This window comes from Tachyglossus aculeatus, chromosome 11, assembly GCF_015852505.1.
Source record: "Tachyglossus aculeatus isolate mTacAcu1 chromosome 11, mTacAcu1.pri, whole genome shotgun sequence".
Taxonomy (NCBI): Eukaryota; Metazoa; Chordata; class Mammalia; order Monotremata; family Tachyglossidae; genus Tachyglossus; species Tachyglossus aculeatus.
This window is the reverse complement of record NC_052076.1, coordinates 53,739,980-53,754,757: the sequence shown is the minus strand read 5'-3', so window position 1 is coordinate 53,754,757 and position 14,778 is coordinate 53,739,980. Positions and strand designations below refer to the sequence as shown.

At 53.4% G+C, this 14,778-nt stretch overlaps 1 protein-coding gene across 1 annotated transcript in view; it reads right to left on the bottom strand.

Annotated features, from left to right (window-relative positions):
- Positions 1–6,889: 6,889 nt before the first annotated feature.
- The window catches only part of LOC119934795 (C-type lectin domain family 18 member A-like), a 25,774-nt gene continuing 17,885 nt past the window's right edge, over positions 6,890–14,778 (bottom strand). Inside the window, exons 8-16 of the mRNA XM_038754333.1 lie at positions 12,267–12,364; positions 11,545–11,666; positions 11,297–11,404; positions 10,485–10,577; positions 9,995–10,101; positions 8,985–9,114; positions 8,517–8,613; positions 7,755–7,846; positions 6,890–7,239 (exon numbers count right to left, since the gene is read on the bottom strand). Coding sequence (XP_038610261.1) covers positions 7,202–7,239; positions 7,755–7,846; positions 8,517–8,613; positions 8,985–9,114; positions 9,995–10,101; positions 10,485–10,577; positions 11,297–11,404; positions 11,545–11,666; positions 12,267–12,364 — 885 coding nt within the window. The 3' untranslated portion in view covers positions 6,890–7,201. The remainder of the gene's footprint in view (positions 7,240–7,754; positions 7,847–8,516; positions 8,614–8,984; positions 9,115–9,994; positions 10,102–10,484; positions 10,578–11,296; positions 11,405–11,544; positions 11,667–12,266; positions 12,365–14,778) is intronic.

Below are 14,778 nucleotides of genomic sequence, written 5' to 3'. Positions count from 1 at the left end.
ATTAAACTGAGATGTCGAAAGCAAATGGAAAAGGAGGAGGTGGAAAAAGGAATTAAGAGTTACTGGAGCTTTGCAAGTATGAAACAGGCAGTCCCACCCTGCACATTCATCTTCATCAGTCATGCTCCTGAGTGATACCAAAAGCTGTCCATCAGCGGGCCGGGCCAGGAGTTTCACAGAAACTCTTGGGTGAGGAACCAAGGGGGAGAGACACCCTCCCATAGTGAGAGCCACTGTCTCCAAGGATCTCATAGCCTGGAATCTACTGACTGCATCAATCAATCAATCAATCAATCGATCATGGTGCTTATTCAGCACTTACTGTGTGCAAAGCACTGCATTAGGCGCTAGGGAAAGTACAATAGGAATTGGTTGATGTGATCCCTGCCCATAAGGAGTTTGTGGTCTACAGGCTGCACTGAACTTGAAAGGATGCAGGAGAAAACCTCTGCCTGGGAGTCTTGGAAATAAAGTCTGATGGGGTCTCTCTAATAATAGTAATAATAATTGTGGTATTTATTAGGTGCCTACTAAGCATTGGTGTAGGTGTAGAGAAGCAGCGTGGCTCAGCGGAAAGAGCACGGGCTTTGGAGTCAGAGATCATGGGTTCAAATCCCGACTCCACCAACTGTCAGCTGTGTGACTTTGGGCAAGTCTCTGTGCCTCAGTTCCCTCATCTGTAAGATGGGGATGAACCCCACGTGGGACCACCTGATCACCTTGTATCTCCCCAGCGCTTAGAACAGTGCTTTGCACATAGTAAGCCCTTAACAAATACCATCATTATTATTATTACAAGATAATCAGGTTGGACACAGCCTCCGCCTGATCCACCGAGCTTCCAGAAGAAGTAAGGTAGCTAGGGTTCCTGAGCCACCATAATCTTGGGGCATAGGATTTACCTCCTGTCCTTTTACAGATATTGGAAATGTGCCTTGAAGCCTTGCTGAAGGCGGGGCAAATGAGGCCCTAGACTGCCAGGAGGGCCTTGGGGCAACAGCCAGAGTGCCCCCCACAAGCCTATTGTTTCAGAGGATGGCGTCTGTATGAAGTGAGCAAAAACAGGTTTCGCCTGTCAGCCTCCTTCCTCCATCCCCAAATGCTAACGCTGCTGCTGCTGCTCAGGTGAGAGCCATAGCTACGGCCCGAAGGGTGAAAGTATGCCATGCCCAGGCCTAGCAGGCCGTCCCTGCCACCTCCACTGTTTAAAGGGGGTGAAGGGGAAAGGCCAGAAAGGGAGCAGGGAACAAAGAAGGGGTGGTGTCCCGGCTGTGAGGATGGTCAGTCACGGTCATCGAACACTCTGGGTGGAAAAGAGACGGGGACTTGGGAATATTTGGAGGGGCGGAGGCAGAGAAGCCACTGGTGAGTCCTGCATACCCCCGGGGTCGGTGGATCTGGGAATGACCAGCCATCTTGTGTTCCTGCTTTTAGGTGACAGCATGTGCACGCGTGAGCAAGTGTGTGAATTCAAGTACGGGAACAAAGCGTGTAAAAAAAAAGCTAGAATGAGGGAATCGTCAGCTCGCTCCCTGACCAGTCCCTAAGAGGGAATAGTTTCTTTTTCTAAGCCCTGAATGAGGGGGGACTATCGAGGGGGCGGCAGAGGTAATGGAGGTTTCAGAGGAGAGATCGTTGCCCTATTAGAGGGAAAGGCAGCAGTAGCAGCAGCAAGCGGATCTGGAGCCGGGAAGAGCAGCCTGGGGAGAAGGGGAGCCAGGCCCTGGGGGAGAGGGTGAGGAGCAATCCCAATGCCCTAGATGGGAGAGCGGAGCGAACCTTCAGGACTCAGCTTCAAAGAAACAGGTTAGGAAGAGTCAGACAATCTCTCCTTGGTGCTTTCTTGGTGCCTAAGTTTCCCGGGGGAGCTTTGAGGAAGGAGAATGAGCAAAATGGAGTCTCTTTTTTTCTGGCTTTCCCCTGATTTGGGTCTCATTGCTTTTCATCAGAGACCACCTTGGGAAGTACTTCGCATCCAGATTTGAATTGAACGTGAAAAATGCTGAATGAAAGGAAGGACAGGGAGCAGCAACACTGAATAGAAGGAAAAAGGGAATGCAGTGATAACTGCAAACGTCCTCTGATTGATTTGGACAGGTATCGGGGAGCTGGAGGTGAGAATCTGGGGGGGCTAAGCGCTCACTTCTCCAGAAGAGAGGTCTGTCCCGGGGAAGCCGGCCCCAGGGAAGACTTGGGTGGCCACCTGATCACAAGTCACTCCAGGGGCCAGCGTTTCTCTACCTTGCCCCTGACTCCAGGCTTGTCCCCCGTCCAGGGCCTGCAGACCAGAGAACCAGCCAGGACTACTGAAGTGTGGCTCAGTGGAAAGAGCCCGGGCTTTGGAGTCAGAGGTCATGGGTTCAAATCCCGGCTCCGCCACTTGTCAGCTGTATGACTTTGGGCAAGTCACTTAACTTCTCTGCGCCTCAGTTACCTCATCTGTAAAATGGGGATTAAGACTGTGAGCCCCCCCGTGGGATCACCTTGTAGCCTCCCCAGCACTTAGACCAGTGCTTTGCACATAGGAAGCGCTCAATAAATGCTATCATTATTATCATTATTATTAAGTGAGAAGATGGAGAAGCAGCTTGGCCCAGTGGGTAGAGTACAGGCCTGGACATCAGAAGAACCTGGGTTCCTGGCTCCGCCACTTGTCATTTAACTTGGGCAAGTCATTTAACTTCTCTGTGCCTCAGTAACCTCATCTGTAAAATGGGGATTAAGACGGTGAGTCCCAGGTAGGACATGGACAGGGTCCAACCAGATTAACTTGCATTTATCCCAGTGCTTAGAACGGTGCCTGGCACATAGTAAGCGCTTAACAAATACCATTGAAAAAAAAAGTGACACCGGCTACAGGTATAAGGAGCAAGAGCCATGGCTGCCTGGGCCAGTCAGGGCCCTGGACCCTTAATCCTAATAGGATGCTCTCTACAGAAGGCTCAACGCTCTCTAGAACTAGGAAATGTCACTGCAACAGTCTCTGAATGCCCAGAGTCCAGCACAAGGTAGAATGAATTGCATAATCTAGTAGCCACACCAAAATACGCAGTAGTCACTGGCTACTTGGTGAACAGGGGATTTGCAATTTTAGGCCTTAGGTGGGGGGAATATGGTAAGGTAGCCAAAGCCTCGCTCCTTGGGGCCTACCCAGGTGAGGAGAAGCCTCCTAAGGGACCAAAGTGGCAGTCTTGGGAGGAGGGGACTGGCGGTGAGATGCTCCTTCACCCCCAAACCGAGGAGGTGAAAGGAGCCATGGTCATTCTCCCCTGGGCCCAGCCACTGAACCGGCAAATTTCCTCAGTCCCACAGCAGCTGGCATTCCCAAAGCCCCCAAGCATGGTTAGTTATTACCTGCTTCCTGCCGACCCCAGGACGGATAACCTCAGGACAGACGACCCAGGCTTCAGGTTAGGAGCAGCACCCAAGACTCTCATCTCCTCCGGCAGGATCAGGATCGCTGAACTGAGCGCTTAGGAGAGTGTTCGTCCCACAGTAAGCACTGAATAAATACCCTTGATTGATTGATTGATTGAGCAGGCTGGGATATTGATGAGGAAGTGGCCCGGTGCAGGGAAAGTGGAGTGAGAGGTCATCCAGGCTTTGGGGAGGGGAGAGACAGGGTACAGGGGCTGGAGTGGAGGAGCCCCTGTAGCTGGAAAATCCTCAGGTTCTGCTTCCTCCTGTTTCCCCATGATGGTGGTGAGCTAGAGGCCAGATCTGGCCCAACCCCAACTCCCTCAACACCCTCCCAATCCTGAGTGCCAGCATTTCCCCGCTCCACTTCCATCTGGTGAAGATGAGTTCACGTGAGCCAAAGAGTTTGGGAAATGAGAGGTACCCCCTTCCTAGGGAAATGGGGGCTTGGCCAGATTACTGCATGTTTACTGAGGCTCCCGGGTGCTTGGCTGGGCAGATCCTCCCTGGCCCTGCCCTCTGGGAATCCCACAGTTTCAGGCCTTGAGGCTATTTAGTGTGAAATCGTTTAACATCCAAAACAGAATTCCTCATCTTCCCGTCCAAATCTTGTCCTCCTCCTGATTTTTCCCATCACCATCCTCCCTGCCTCGCCAGCCCATAACCCTGGACTGGACTCATCTCTCTCATTCAACCCACAGATTCAATACATCACCAAATCCTGTCAGATCTACCTTCACAATATTGCTAAAGTCTTCCCTTCCCTCTTCATCCAAACTGCTACTATGCTAATCCAAGCACTCATCCTATCCAGCCTCCTCGCTGACCTTCCTGCCTCCTGTCTCTCCTCACTCTAGCCCATATTTCACTCTGCTGCCCAGATCATTTTTCAAAAAACATTTCAGCCCATGCCTCCCCATTCCTCAGTAGTTACCCCTCCACCTCCGTATCAAAGCCTTACTATTTAAAGAACTCAATCACCGCATCCCCTTCTATCTCACCTTTCTGATTTCCTACTAGAAGCCAGCACGCTCACTTCAGTCCTCTAATACCAATCTACACTGTACTTCAATCTTGTCTGTCTCACTGCTGACCCCTCATCCACATCTTCCCTCTGGCCTTCGTATCCAACAGACTGTCATTCTCTCCACCTTCAAAGCCTTATTAAAATCACATCTCCTCCAAGAGGGTTTCCCCAATTAAGCCCTCATTTCCCCTACTCCCTCTCCCTTCTGCATCTCTTATGCACTTAAATCTCTATATTTTAAGCACTTTTATTCAACCCACCATCAGCCTCACAGCACTTATGTACATATCTGTATCTTATTTTAATATCTGTCTGCCCCTCTAGACTCCTTGTGGGCAGGGAACATGTTTGCCAACTCTAGACTGTAAACTCGTTGTGGGCAGGTAATATGTCTGTTATATTGTTATATTGTTCTCTTCCAAGAGCTAGCTACAGGGCTCTGCACACAGTAAGCACTCAATAAATATGACTACCTGACTGACCAACTCATTATCATCATCGTCATCATCAATGGTATTTATTGAGCACTTACTATTTACTACTTACTATTAACTATTATCACTACTTACCTACTATTTACTATTATTTACTACTTACTATTTATTGAGCACTTACTTTCCCCCCTCACTTGGGAGAGTTCAATATAACAGAATTGGCAAATTCTGTACTCTCCCAAGCAGTTAGTACAATGCTCTCTGCACACAGTAAGCACTCAAAAAATATGATTGATTGATGGACTGAAATAAGTGTGCCGATAATCTCAACTGGGATTACAGCCCGGACCATTTTGTTTTCCCTGCCCCACTCGTAAGGGCTGTGAGACCCTCGACAGAGGTCTCTAGGGGCTGGGAGAGATGGCTGGCCACCTGGTTGGGAGATTTGGGGTGCTCCTTTCCTTCTGGTGCTTGGACTCTGTAACTCACGCTGGGCACTGCCATCAACCTCGGTGGCTTTGGGTTTAAGGCAAAGAGAAGGGCAGGAGACTTTGGTGCGGAGCTCACGCAGACAACCACGAGACTGTAAGCATGGAGTGGGGGAGGCGAGGGCCCTTTCTGCAGGTGATCTGGGGGTGTGAAGCGGGGACAGGAGATGCTCACCTGGATCGCTCTTCCATGCGAGGTGGGAGACTGTTTCCCTAAGATCAAGGCAAGGATAACTTCCTCTTCATCCTCTAGCTTCCTCCTTTCCCCTGACAAAAAGGGGTGCACTGCGGTGCTCAGAGAGCGTCTCTGGGGCCTTCTAACATTAACAGAACAATGGCTGGGACCTGTCATTGTCCTTAGGCGACCTCCAGAACTGGATACTGTATGTCCTGGCTCGGTGGCATCCGCTCACCCTAGTGAAATGTCTGCCAGCAGTCTGGGGGAGCTGTCCTGGCCCGGGGCTGGCAGGAGGGAGAGAGTACACCCCTGCAATCTCCCTCCATTCTGGCCTTTCTTCCTCTGCTCTCCGCCTTGCGATCTCAAACCCCTCAAGAGATCTGTGCAGGAAGGGAGAGAGGAATCCATGGAGCTGTAAAAGGCTGAGGGAGCTAAAGGACGCCGGAGGAGAAGTCTGTTTACTCTGAATAATTTGGATAGCCAGACCCAAGGCAGAGGAACCGGGAGAAGAGGAGGCAGGGTCACCCCAGATTCAGACATAAAAGAGTTTAATTCTCTACAGGGCACATCCTCCAGGTCCTGCGTTCTCTGCTCTGTTATGTTAGTGGCTCAGTGCTATGCTAGTCAGGCTCGCTGCTCAGAGGTGGCTCCAGACTCACTTGCAGAAGCAGCCCCCCGCAGAAGCAGAAGCGTCTGGGCCCTCCCTCTGCCTTGAAGCCAGGAACTTCTTCCAGGGTTTTGGACTGAGTGCCAGGGGCAATTAGGGGACGTCTGTCTGGGTAGAACACGATGCGAGTGTTGGACGCACACCTTGGTCAAGGGGCGCACTCTAAACCTGCATTTTCCTCTAAGCGGGGTCTTGCCAGAACACATTCTAGGGGAACTGACTGTGCTCTGGTCCCCAGTTAGGCCCAGTGACCATCCCTGTCCTTGGCCAGGGAGAGCCTTGCTGGTTATAAATTGACAAGGAGGCCAGTCCTCCTTCCTGCCCCGAGCTGAGGGGACAATGGGAATGGGCAGCAAAGAGCACTGAGGGAAAGATCCATCCCCAAATGCTCTCTGCCTGGCGTTCTTGGCAATCACTAGAGTAGCAGTGTGGTCTAGTGGAAAGAGCACACGCCTCGGAGTCAGAGGACCTGGGTTCTAATCCTGGCCCAGCCAATTGTCTACTTTATGATCTTGGGCAAGTCACTCCACTTCTCTGTGCCTCGGTTACCTCATCTGTAAAGTGGGGATTAAGACTGTGAACCCCATGTGGGACGTGGCCAATCCGATTATTTTGTATCTATCACAGTGCTTAATACAGTGGCTGGCACATAGTGAGTGCTTAACAAATACCATTTAAAAAAAAATCAGTGCAAATAGTCCAAAGGAGCTCTATCCCCTTAGCCCACTCTCCTGGGGTCCCTCTCTCATCCCTTTCTTGGTCGGGGGTCCAACAGATCTCCTGGGGGCTTCACCCTCTCCCTGGACCCAACCCTTGGCCACGGGGATGGGAATCTGGGCCAGCCAGGAGAACACAGCAGGTCCTAGAGGGAAGCAGCTTCCTCTCCCAAGAATGTCGGTGGCCCCTCTTCCTGTGCCTTCTGGAATGGCTTGGCTGAGGGCTGGGAACCGAAGGAAATGTTGGGGGATGCTTGGATGGCGCTGGGCTCTCTCAGGGCTCTGGGTCCCACCGGGAAATATGCTCTTCAGCTGCAAAAGATCCCACGGCCGAGGATCTCCGTTGGCCAGGCCCCTGTCCCCACCACCCCACTCCCTGATCCCCCCGTTCCCCTGCTGTCCGTGGGCTGCTAGGGTGGGCTCAGTGAAGGGGCAAGGATCGGGGAGGGAAGGGAGAGTTCCCTGAGAGGTCCAGTAAGGGAAAACATGGAGGAGTGGATCACTGAAGAAGTCATTCCTGACTTGAGACGGGGGAACCACTGGGAACACTGGGAAGAGGCAGTCTGAGTCTGGGCCACCAGTCCTGGGAAAGCCACTGGGATTGGCTGAACATCCCGCAGCGATGCAGTTTGACTGGAGGACCCGTGGCCAAGTGGGAATCCCAGGCTGAGTGGCCGGGCTCAGGGGGAGCCGGGGGCCACCTGTCGGCTCTTCTTTCCCATCCGGCGGGACTACTTGGCCTTGGGTGGGCCCGGCCTTGATGTGAAGAGGGGCAGGCTCTGGAAGCTGGGGGGAAGGGTGGGAGAGGAGCATAGGGGGCGGCTCACCAAACTGGCAGATGTAGCGGTTGCGGGTTTTGCAGCGTTGGTCGTTCCAGTTGAAGGCGGCCGATGCCTGCAGTTCCACGCAGTTCCCAAACCTGCAGCCCCGGGTAGAGAGATTGGGGACCCGGCTCCTACCTGGTGACTGGGGCTGGGCTCGGGGGAGACATCGGGGGCTTTAAATGGGGTTGCCGGTCCATGTGGCAGGAGCAGGAAGGGAGAGGTGAGATTGGGAATTTTGCAACTCAGTACAATCTTGCACCTGGGGGTGGGGGGTAGGGAGGGAGAGGAGGCTAGGAGAGAAACTGAGGGCTCAAAGGCCAAGGAACACACTGTTCAGTGCCTCGGGATCTGGGAGCCTGGGGATCTGGGATTAGGGGCTGCCAACATCGACCCAGCACAGGATCCTGCCCTAGATGAGCGACTCTAGATCCTGGAGGGGGTGGGCATGGAGGTTTCACCCCCCTTCCATCATCACCACCAAACCCTCCCACTGGTCACCCAGGCTATCCAGGGGTGACTGGGACTGGCCTATCGGGCTGGACCAGGAGGGCAAGGCAGGGAGGCCCCCCTGGAAGTTGTAGTGGGAAAAGTCAGCTTTGGGATTTCACTCCCGGGATCCTCTGGGGGACCCGGGTCCCAGCAGCCCAAGCCTTTGCTCAGGATGGGCTCAGAGGAGATTCCCCCAACCAAATTAAAGGGCAGGACCACCCCCTGGTCCCCGGCAGCAGCAGGAGGGACCCCCACTTTCCCTCCCCAGTCACTCACCCCTGGTTGTCCGGCTGCCCAAACGCAAAGCTGGTAAAGGCGAACGGCTCTCCGGTGTCCCAGCGAAACGAATCCTTGGAGGTCTTGTAGGTGAGGCCTGAGCCAGCCAAAGGAGCACTGGTGGTTCTCTGGCTCCTTCTCTCCCCGCCAGTTCCCAATCCTCCCCCCTCCTCCTCACCCCATCTTCCACTGTGCGGTCGTGGAGCTTGTCCACCCCACCTGGGGACCTTCTCATCGGCTCTCCTGGTCTCCGAGCCTTCCCTGGTTCCCACCGGCTCCAGAACCTCATGGCCCCATCCCTCTTGGAGATCATTAGTTGCACCACCAGGCAATCTCCTAAAATCTTGGCCTGTCAGAGGCTCTTCTTGGCTACCACAGCCCAATCTTCTCCCAATCCCTCAACCCCCCGACCCTGCCCCGCTCCTGCCTCTTCCTGGCCCCCCGCGGGATTGGGGAAGTGCGCCTCACCGATCCAGAAGTTCCTGGTCTCAAAGTCGGTGTCCGTCACCTCGTTCGTGGTTTCCAGGCGGCCCAGGTAGAAGGCGAGGATGTCCTGCACTTTCTGATTCCTGATCTGAGCTAGCACAGCTCCCTTCCCCTGGAACCGAGGGGCCCGGCCATGCCAGGGCCAGCTCTCAGCCCGTTGTCAGACTCTGACCCGCTCTGTCCCCTCATCTTCCACGATCCCCCCACCCCCGGGCCCCGGCCAGAGCTGGTCAGATTGGCCTAATCCATCTCGAAGGCTTCAAGCTCTCAAAAGGAGAAATATCTCCCTGGGAAGACCAGGGAGAGACCTCGGAAGGAACCCTGGAAAATCAAAGCCAAGACAGCCTGGGGCAGAACTAGGAGCCCGACACTACAGAGAGTTGTCCTTTGTATTGAGAAGACACCCTTGGCTGTGAAGTTCACCTAGGATCGTGCGGTGACTGGAAAGACCAATGAAGGGCCCAAAGACCCAGCTGCTTAGGACACCCAAAAAGCTGTCCCTGGTTGTGATGTCCCATTTGAGCTCAGCACTAGGGCCTGTTTTGACCTAGACTCCAGGGACAGGAAGCCCTTCCCTTCCGCCCCCTCCCACTCAGGGCGGGCACCAGACACGATCTGCCACACAAATAGCGACCCTAAAATCCCTTGCTCTCTCCTTCACGGGAAGAGGTGTTGGCTCCCTCTCCCTCCCAGTCTGTTACCCCGTCACACCCCACTCTGTTCAGGGACCCAGAGGGGGTGGGTCAGTCCCCTGCCTCGGTTCCACAGCAACTGCAACTCAGGAATTAACTTATAGCTTTGGGAATCCCAGATGCGTGTGCCTCCACACACCCCCACCGCACCCATCCCACATGACCCACCATCCTCTCCCAGGGATTTGACCGACGGACACGCGCCATCCTGTTCTTCCGAGCTGAGAGAGCTACCCCGAGGGCCAGCCCCGCTCTCCCTCAGAAGTCCCCCTTGGAGGTCAGCTGGCCCGGGCCCTTCACCTGGCATTTACTCTTGGCTCCGTAGTAAGTGTCCGCTTCAGAGGAGACCATGAAACAGTCCCCGTCTATCTGCAGGTCGCAGGCGTGAAAGGGAAATGGCACCCTGGCTGGAAGGCAAAGGAGCAGACGGTTCATTCAGTCATTCATTCAATCGTATTTATTGAGCGCTGTGTGCGGAGCACTGTACTAAGCACTTGGGAAGTACAAATTGGCAGCATATAGGGATGGTCCCTACCCAACAATGGGCTCACAGTCTAGAAGGGGGAGACGGACAACAAAACAAAACATGTAGACAGGATTAGCACCGCAGAGCGGCTGGCTGAGAGAGGGCAGGGTCCAGGACTCGCTCTGTCTCAGCCCACAAGGCAGCCAGTGCCCTGGGAATGTCATTCCCCTCCCTTCCCAGCCCAGGGTCAGCCCCTTCTTGTGGCCAGAGCTCTGGGAGAGGCTCAGTGGGGCAGGGGAGGGAGGTGGCTCCAGTGGGACTCACTTGCGCACTCGGCTCCACCGTAGCCAACGTCGCAGAGGCAGGAGCATTCCTCCTCCCGGAAGCTCCCGTATAGGCACCGCACGCTGCACCGCACTGCAACATCCCCATCCACGCCCCCCCCAGACCATCAGCCTCTTCCTTGCTGCCTCTGGCCACTGGCACCACCCACCCTGCCCCTCTTGAATTCGCCAACGCATGCCTAGGCCTGGGTCAGAGGAGCAGCGTGGCTCAGTGGAAAGAGCCCGGGCTTTGGAGTCAGGGGTCATGGGTTCAAATCCCGGCTCCGCCAATTGTCAGCTGTGTGACTTTGGGCAAGTCACTTCACTTCTCTAGGCCTCAGTTCCCTCATCTGGAAAATGGGGATTAAGACCGTGAGCCCCCCGTGGGACAACCTGGTCAACTTGTAACCTCCCCAGTGCTTAGAACAGTGCTTTGCACATAGTAAGCGCTTAATAAATGCCATTATTATTATTATTATCACCTGCCCACACACGAACATCCCCGTCCCCACTGAGAGCACATGCCTTGTCCACCTCACAGCCACACGGGTGTAGTTCATTCATGTGGGCTGCCCGACCCGAAGGCACTTGGAATATGGCTCCCATGCCACCTAGATGGACCACGGATGTCCTAAATGGTGCCCTACATCTAGCTTCTTGTCCGCATCACAGCCACACAGGTGTAGTTCACTCGTGTGGGCTGCCCGACCCGAAGGCACTTGGAAATATGGCTCCCATGCCACCCAGATGGAGCACGGATATCCTAGGCGGGGCCCCACATCTAGCTACCCACCCACCACACCCACTCCTCACCTTGGCAGTACCTGCCAGTGTAGCCTGGAGGGCAGGCACAGTGACAGGTGGTCACGTTGAGGTGTCCACCATTCCGGCAGCTCACGCGGCAGGGGTTCCTGGGCACCTCTGGATAAGAGGGGGCCAAGGGGAGCAGGAGACCCGGGTGGGCGCGACCCCAACCCGGCAGGTGTTTTGCCTGCGGCCCCTCCACCCACCTCCCACATCGGTGATCCCGGAGGAGGCCGAAACAGCGAGGACGCACTCACCACAGAGCCCACCGCCATGATCCCACGACTTGAAGCAGCCGGAGACCCCCGCGGTGCAGAGAGAGCACCCGGCCCCTTTCTTGTAGGGGACAATGGTATTCCCGTTCATCTTCCAGTTACCTCTGGGGAGGCAAACCAAAGCCTCAGGGGGCCTTTCCCTCTTCCTCCTCCCTTCCTCCCTTCCGCTTCGCACAATGACCACTGGGATCTCCCAGCTACATCCTTTAGGGATGCTCTCCCCAGCCCCAATAAGCTATCCCTCCCTTCCAGGTTCCATGCCGAGTTCCCCCGATCCCCATGGTGGTTCAGGGAAAACCTCCTCCTCCCTGCTTCCCAGACACCCTTGCAGCCACCTCTGGGGAGAAGCCTCGGTTTCTCAGCCCAATCTCTCAGATAGGCGGGGTACAGACCCAGGAAATGAAGGCACCCTTTCTCACCCCTTCACCCCCTCACCCCACCACCCACTTAGGGCCATCATCAGGCTTAGGAAACTGACCAGGGCCACTGAATCTCAGGGCTGCTGGGATCGGGGTCTGTAGTTTCCGGGAAGCTGGGGAGCAGCTGAACTGGTCTCCCCAAGCAGTGGGGGAAGATTGGGGGCTACGACGGCCTCCAAAACCCACTCGCTCTCCACTTCTTCCCAATACAGAGATGGCCAAGCTCTCGGCAAAATGGACATTGGGTCTAGGAGCTGGGGACCCCACCGGCGGGGGGGACCTCACCCAGGGAAATAGGCGCAGACAAACAGGTCCATCTCCCCGGATTCCTCGGCGCACGTGTGATGCCCGCAACCCAGCTGGCTCGAGGTGGCCCACACCAGCTATAGTAGAAAGAGGGGTGCCAGGCCCCAAGGTCACTGCCCACCTGGCATGCCCTTAGAGATGCTGCCCCAGGACCACCCTCCGCCCTCTCAAGGCCCTGCCCTCTGGCACAAGGATGCAGAGGAGCTGGTGAAGCAGGGCCAGCCCTAGGCGGAAGGGAAAAAAGCCCCTCTCCTTGGAATTTCAAGGTGAGGGGATTTGGAAAGAAGACGCGGATGTTCCCGGGGCCCAGGCTGCCTGTTCTACCCCAGCTCTTGGCACCCACCCCAGGGGCACGAATAAGGGTCCCGACTCCATCCTCGGTGACAATGATCACGCCACAGATTAAAACCACATTATACAAAGGAGCCCGGGGAGGATGGGAAAATAGTTGCTCTAGGCTACATTGGGGCAGAGCGGAGATAACAGCAGACTGACAAATTCTGGCCAACGGTCCCAGCCTTCTGCTGTTTGATTAACTGCAGAAAACAGTGGAACCTATTGGCAATGCTGTTTCCTTTGCAGAACAAACAGGGAGAATAAATAATAATAATAATAATGATAATAGTAATGACGGTATTTGTTAAGCGCTTACTATGTGCCAAGCACTGTTCTAAGCCCTGGGGTAGATACAAGGTAAACATAACGATATTCTCAAACCTTATAAATTGCCTCCATCTGCAAGCATAGCATACAGTAAACACATCCTCTGCTGCCCAATATCCAAGATTTGGGATGGGAGAATGATAACTACCACTCACGGATGCTAACATGGATGCTAGTCTTGCGGAGAAGCCCAAACGTGGGAGACGAAAGACCGGTGAAGTCGATTTTCATCTCGACAGTTAGGGGGATTCCTCATTGGTGAGATAAAGATCTTTGGGACCGAGTTATTCATTAATATATTGGCCTCTGCCCAGAAAGGGAGACCTCCGAGTATTCGTCCTGAAACCAGGAGATTTTAACTTCAGTAATTGCTGATTATTGTATACTTGTTTAATGCCTTCATTGTTGCTGTATGATCTTTTGCAAATCACTTGACTTCAGCGTGGCTCAGTGGAAAGAGCACGGACTTGGGTGTCAGAGGTCATGGATTCTAATCCCGGCTCCACTGCTTGTCAGCTGTGTGACTTTAGGCAAGTCACTTCACTTCTCTGTGCCTCTGTTCCCTCAACTGTAAAATGGGGATTAAGACTGTGAACCCCACGTGGGACAACCTGATCACCTTGTATCTTCCCCAGTGCTTAGAACAGTGCTTTGCACATAGTAAGTGCTTAACAATGCCATTTTTATTATTATTATTATTCTCTGTATCTCAGACTCATCTGTAAAATGTAGATTTTACCTGTTCGCCATCCCACATAGGCTGTGAGCCCCACATGAGAAAGGGACTTTGTCCAACCTGATAAACTTGTATCTACCCCAGCACTTAGAACATAGTAAATACTTAAATACCACAATTGTTATTATTATTATTGTGTACAGATCGCCCTCTCACTATTATTATTATTATTATTATTATTATTGTGTACAGATCGCCCTCTCGCCCTCCTCCCCCTCCCCCTCGCCTTACCTCCTTCCCCTCCCCACAGCACCTGTATATATGTATATATGTTTGTACGGATTTATTACTCTATTTTATTTGTACATATTTAGTCTATTTTATTTTGTTAATATGTTTTGTTTTGTTCCCTGTCTCCCCCTTATAGACTGTGAGCCCACTGTTGGGTAGAGACCGTCTCTATGTATTGCCAACCTGTACTTCCCAAGCGCTTAGTACAGTGCTCTGCACACAGTAAGCGCTCAATAAATACGGTTGAATGAACGAATGAGAAATAAAGCCTGAGAAATAAGAGCGTAATAATAATGTTAAACCAGGAAGGGTGGAAGGAGTGAGAAAGGAGACTGGATAAAAGAACAAAGGAATGGACAGGGGCCATGTCGGAGCTGCAAGGCTTGAGGAAATGGAAGGAGGAGGAAGGGAAGGCCAAGCCATCATCATCATCATCAATCGTATTTATTGAGCGCTTACTGTGTGCAGAGCACTGGACTAAGCGCTTGGGAAGTACAACTTGGCAACATATAGAGACAGTCCCTACCCAACAGTGGACTCACAGTCTAAAAGGGGGAGACAGAGAACAAAATCAAACATACTAACAAAATAAAATAAATAGAATAGATATGTACAAGTAAAATAAATAAATAGAGTAATAAATATGTACCAACATATATACATATATACAGGTGCTGTGGGGAAGGGAAGGAGGTAAGATGGGGGGGATGGAGAGGAGGACGAGGGGGAGAGAAAGGAAGGGGCTCAGTCTGGGAAGGCCTCCTGGAGGAGGTGAGCTCTCAGCAGGGCCTTGAAGGGAGGAAGAGAGCTAGCTTGGCGGAGGGGCAGAGGGAGGGCATTCCGGGCCCGGGGGATGACGTG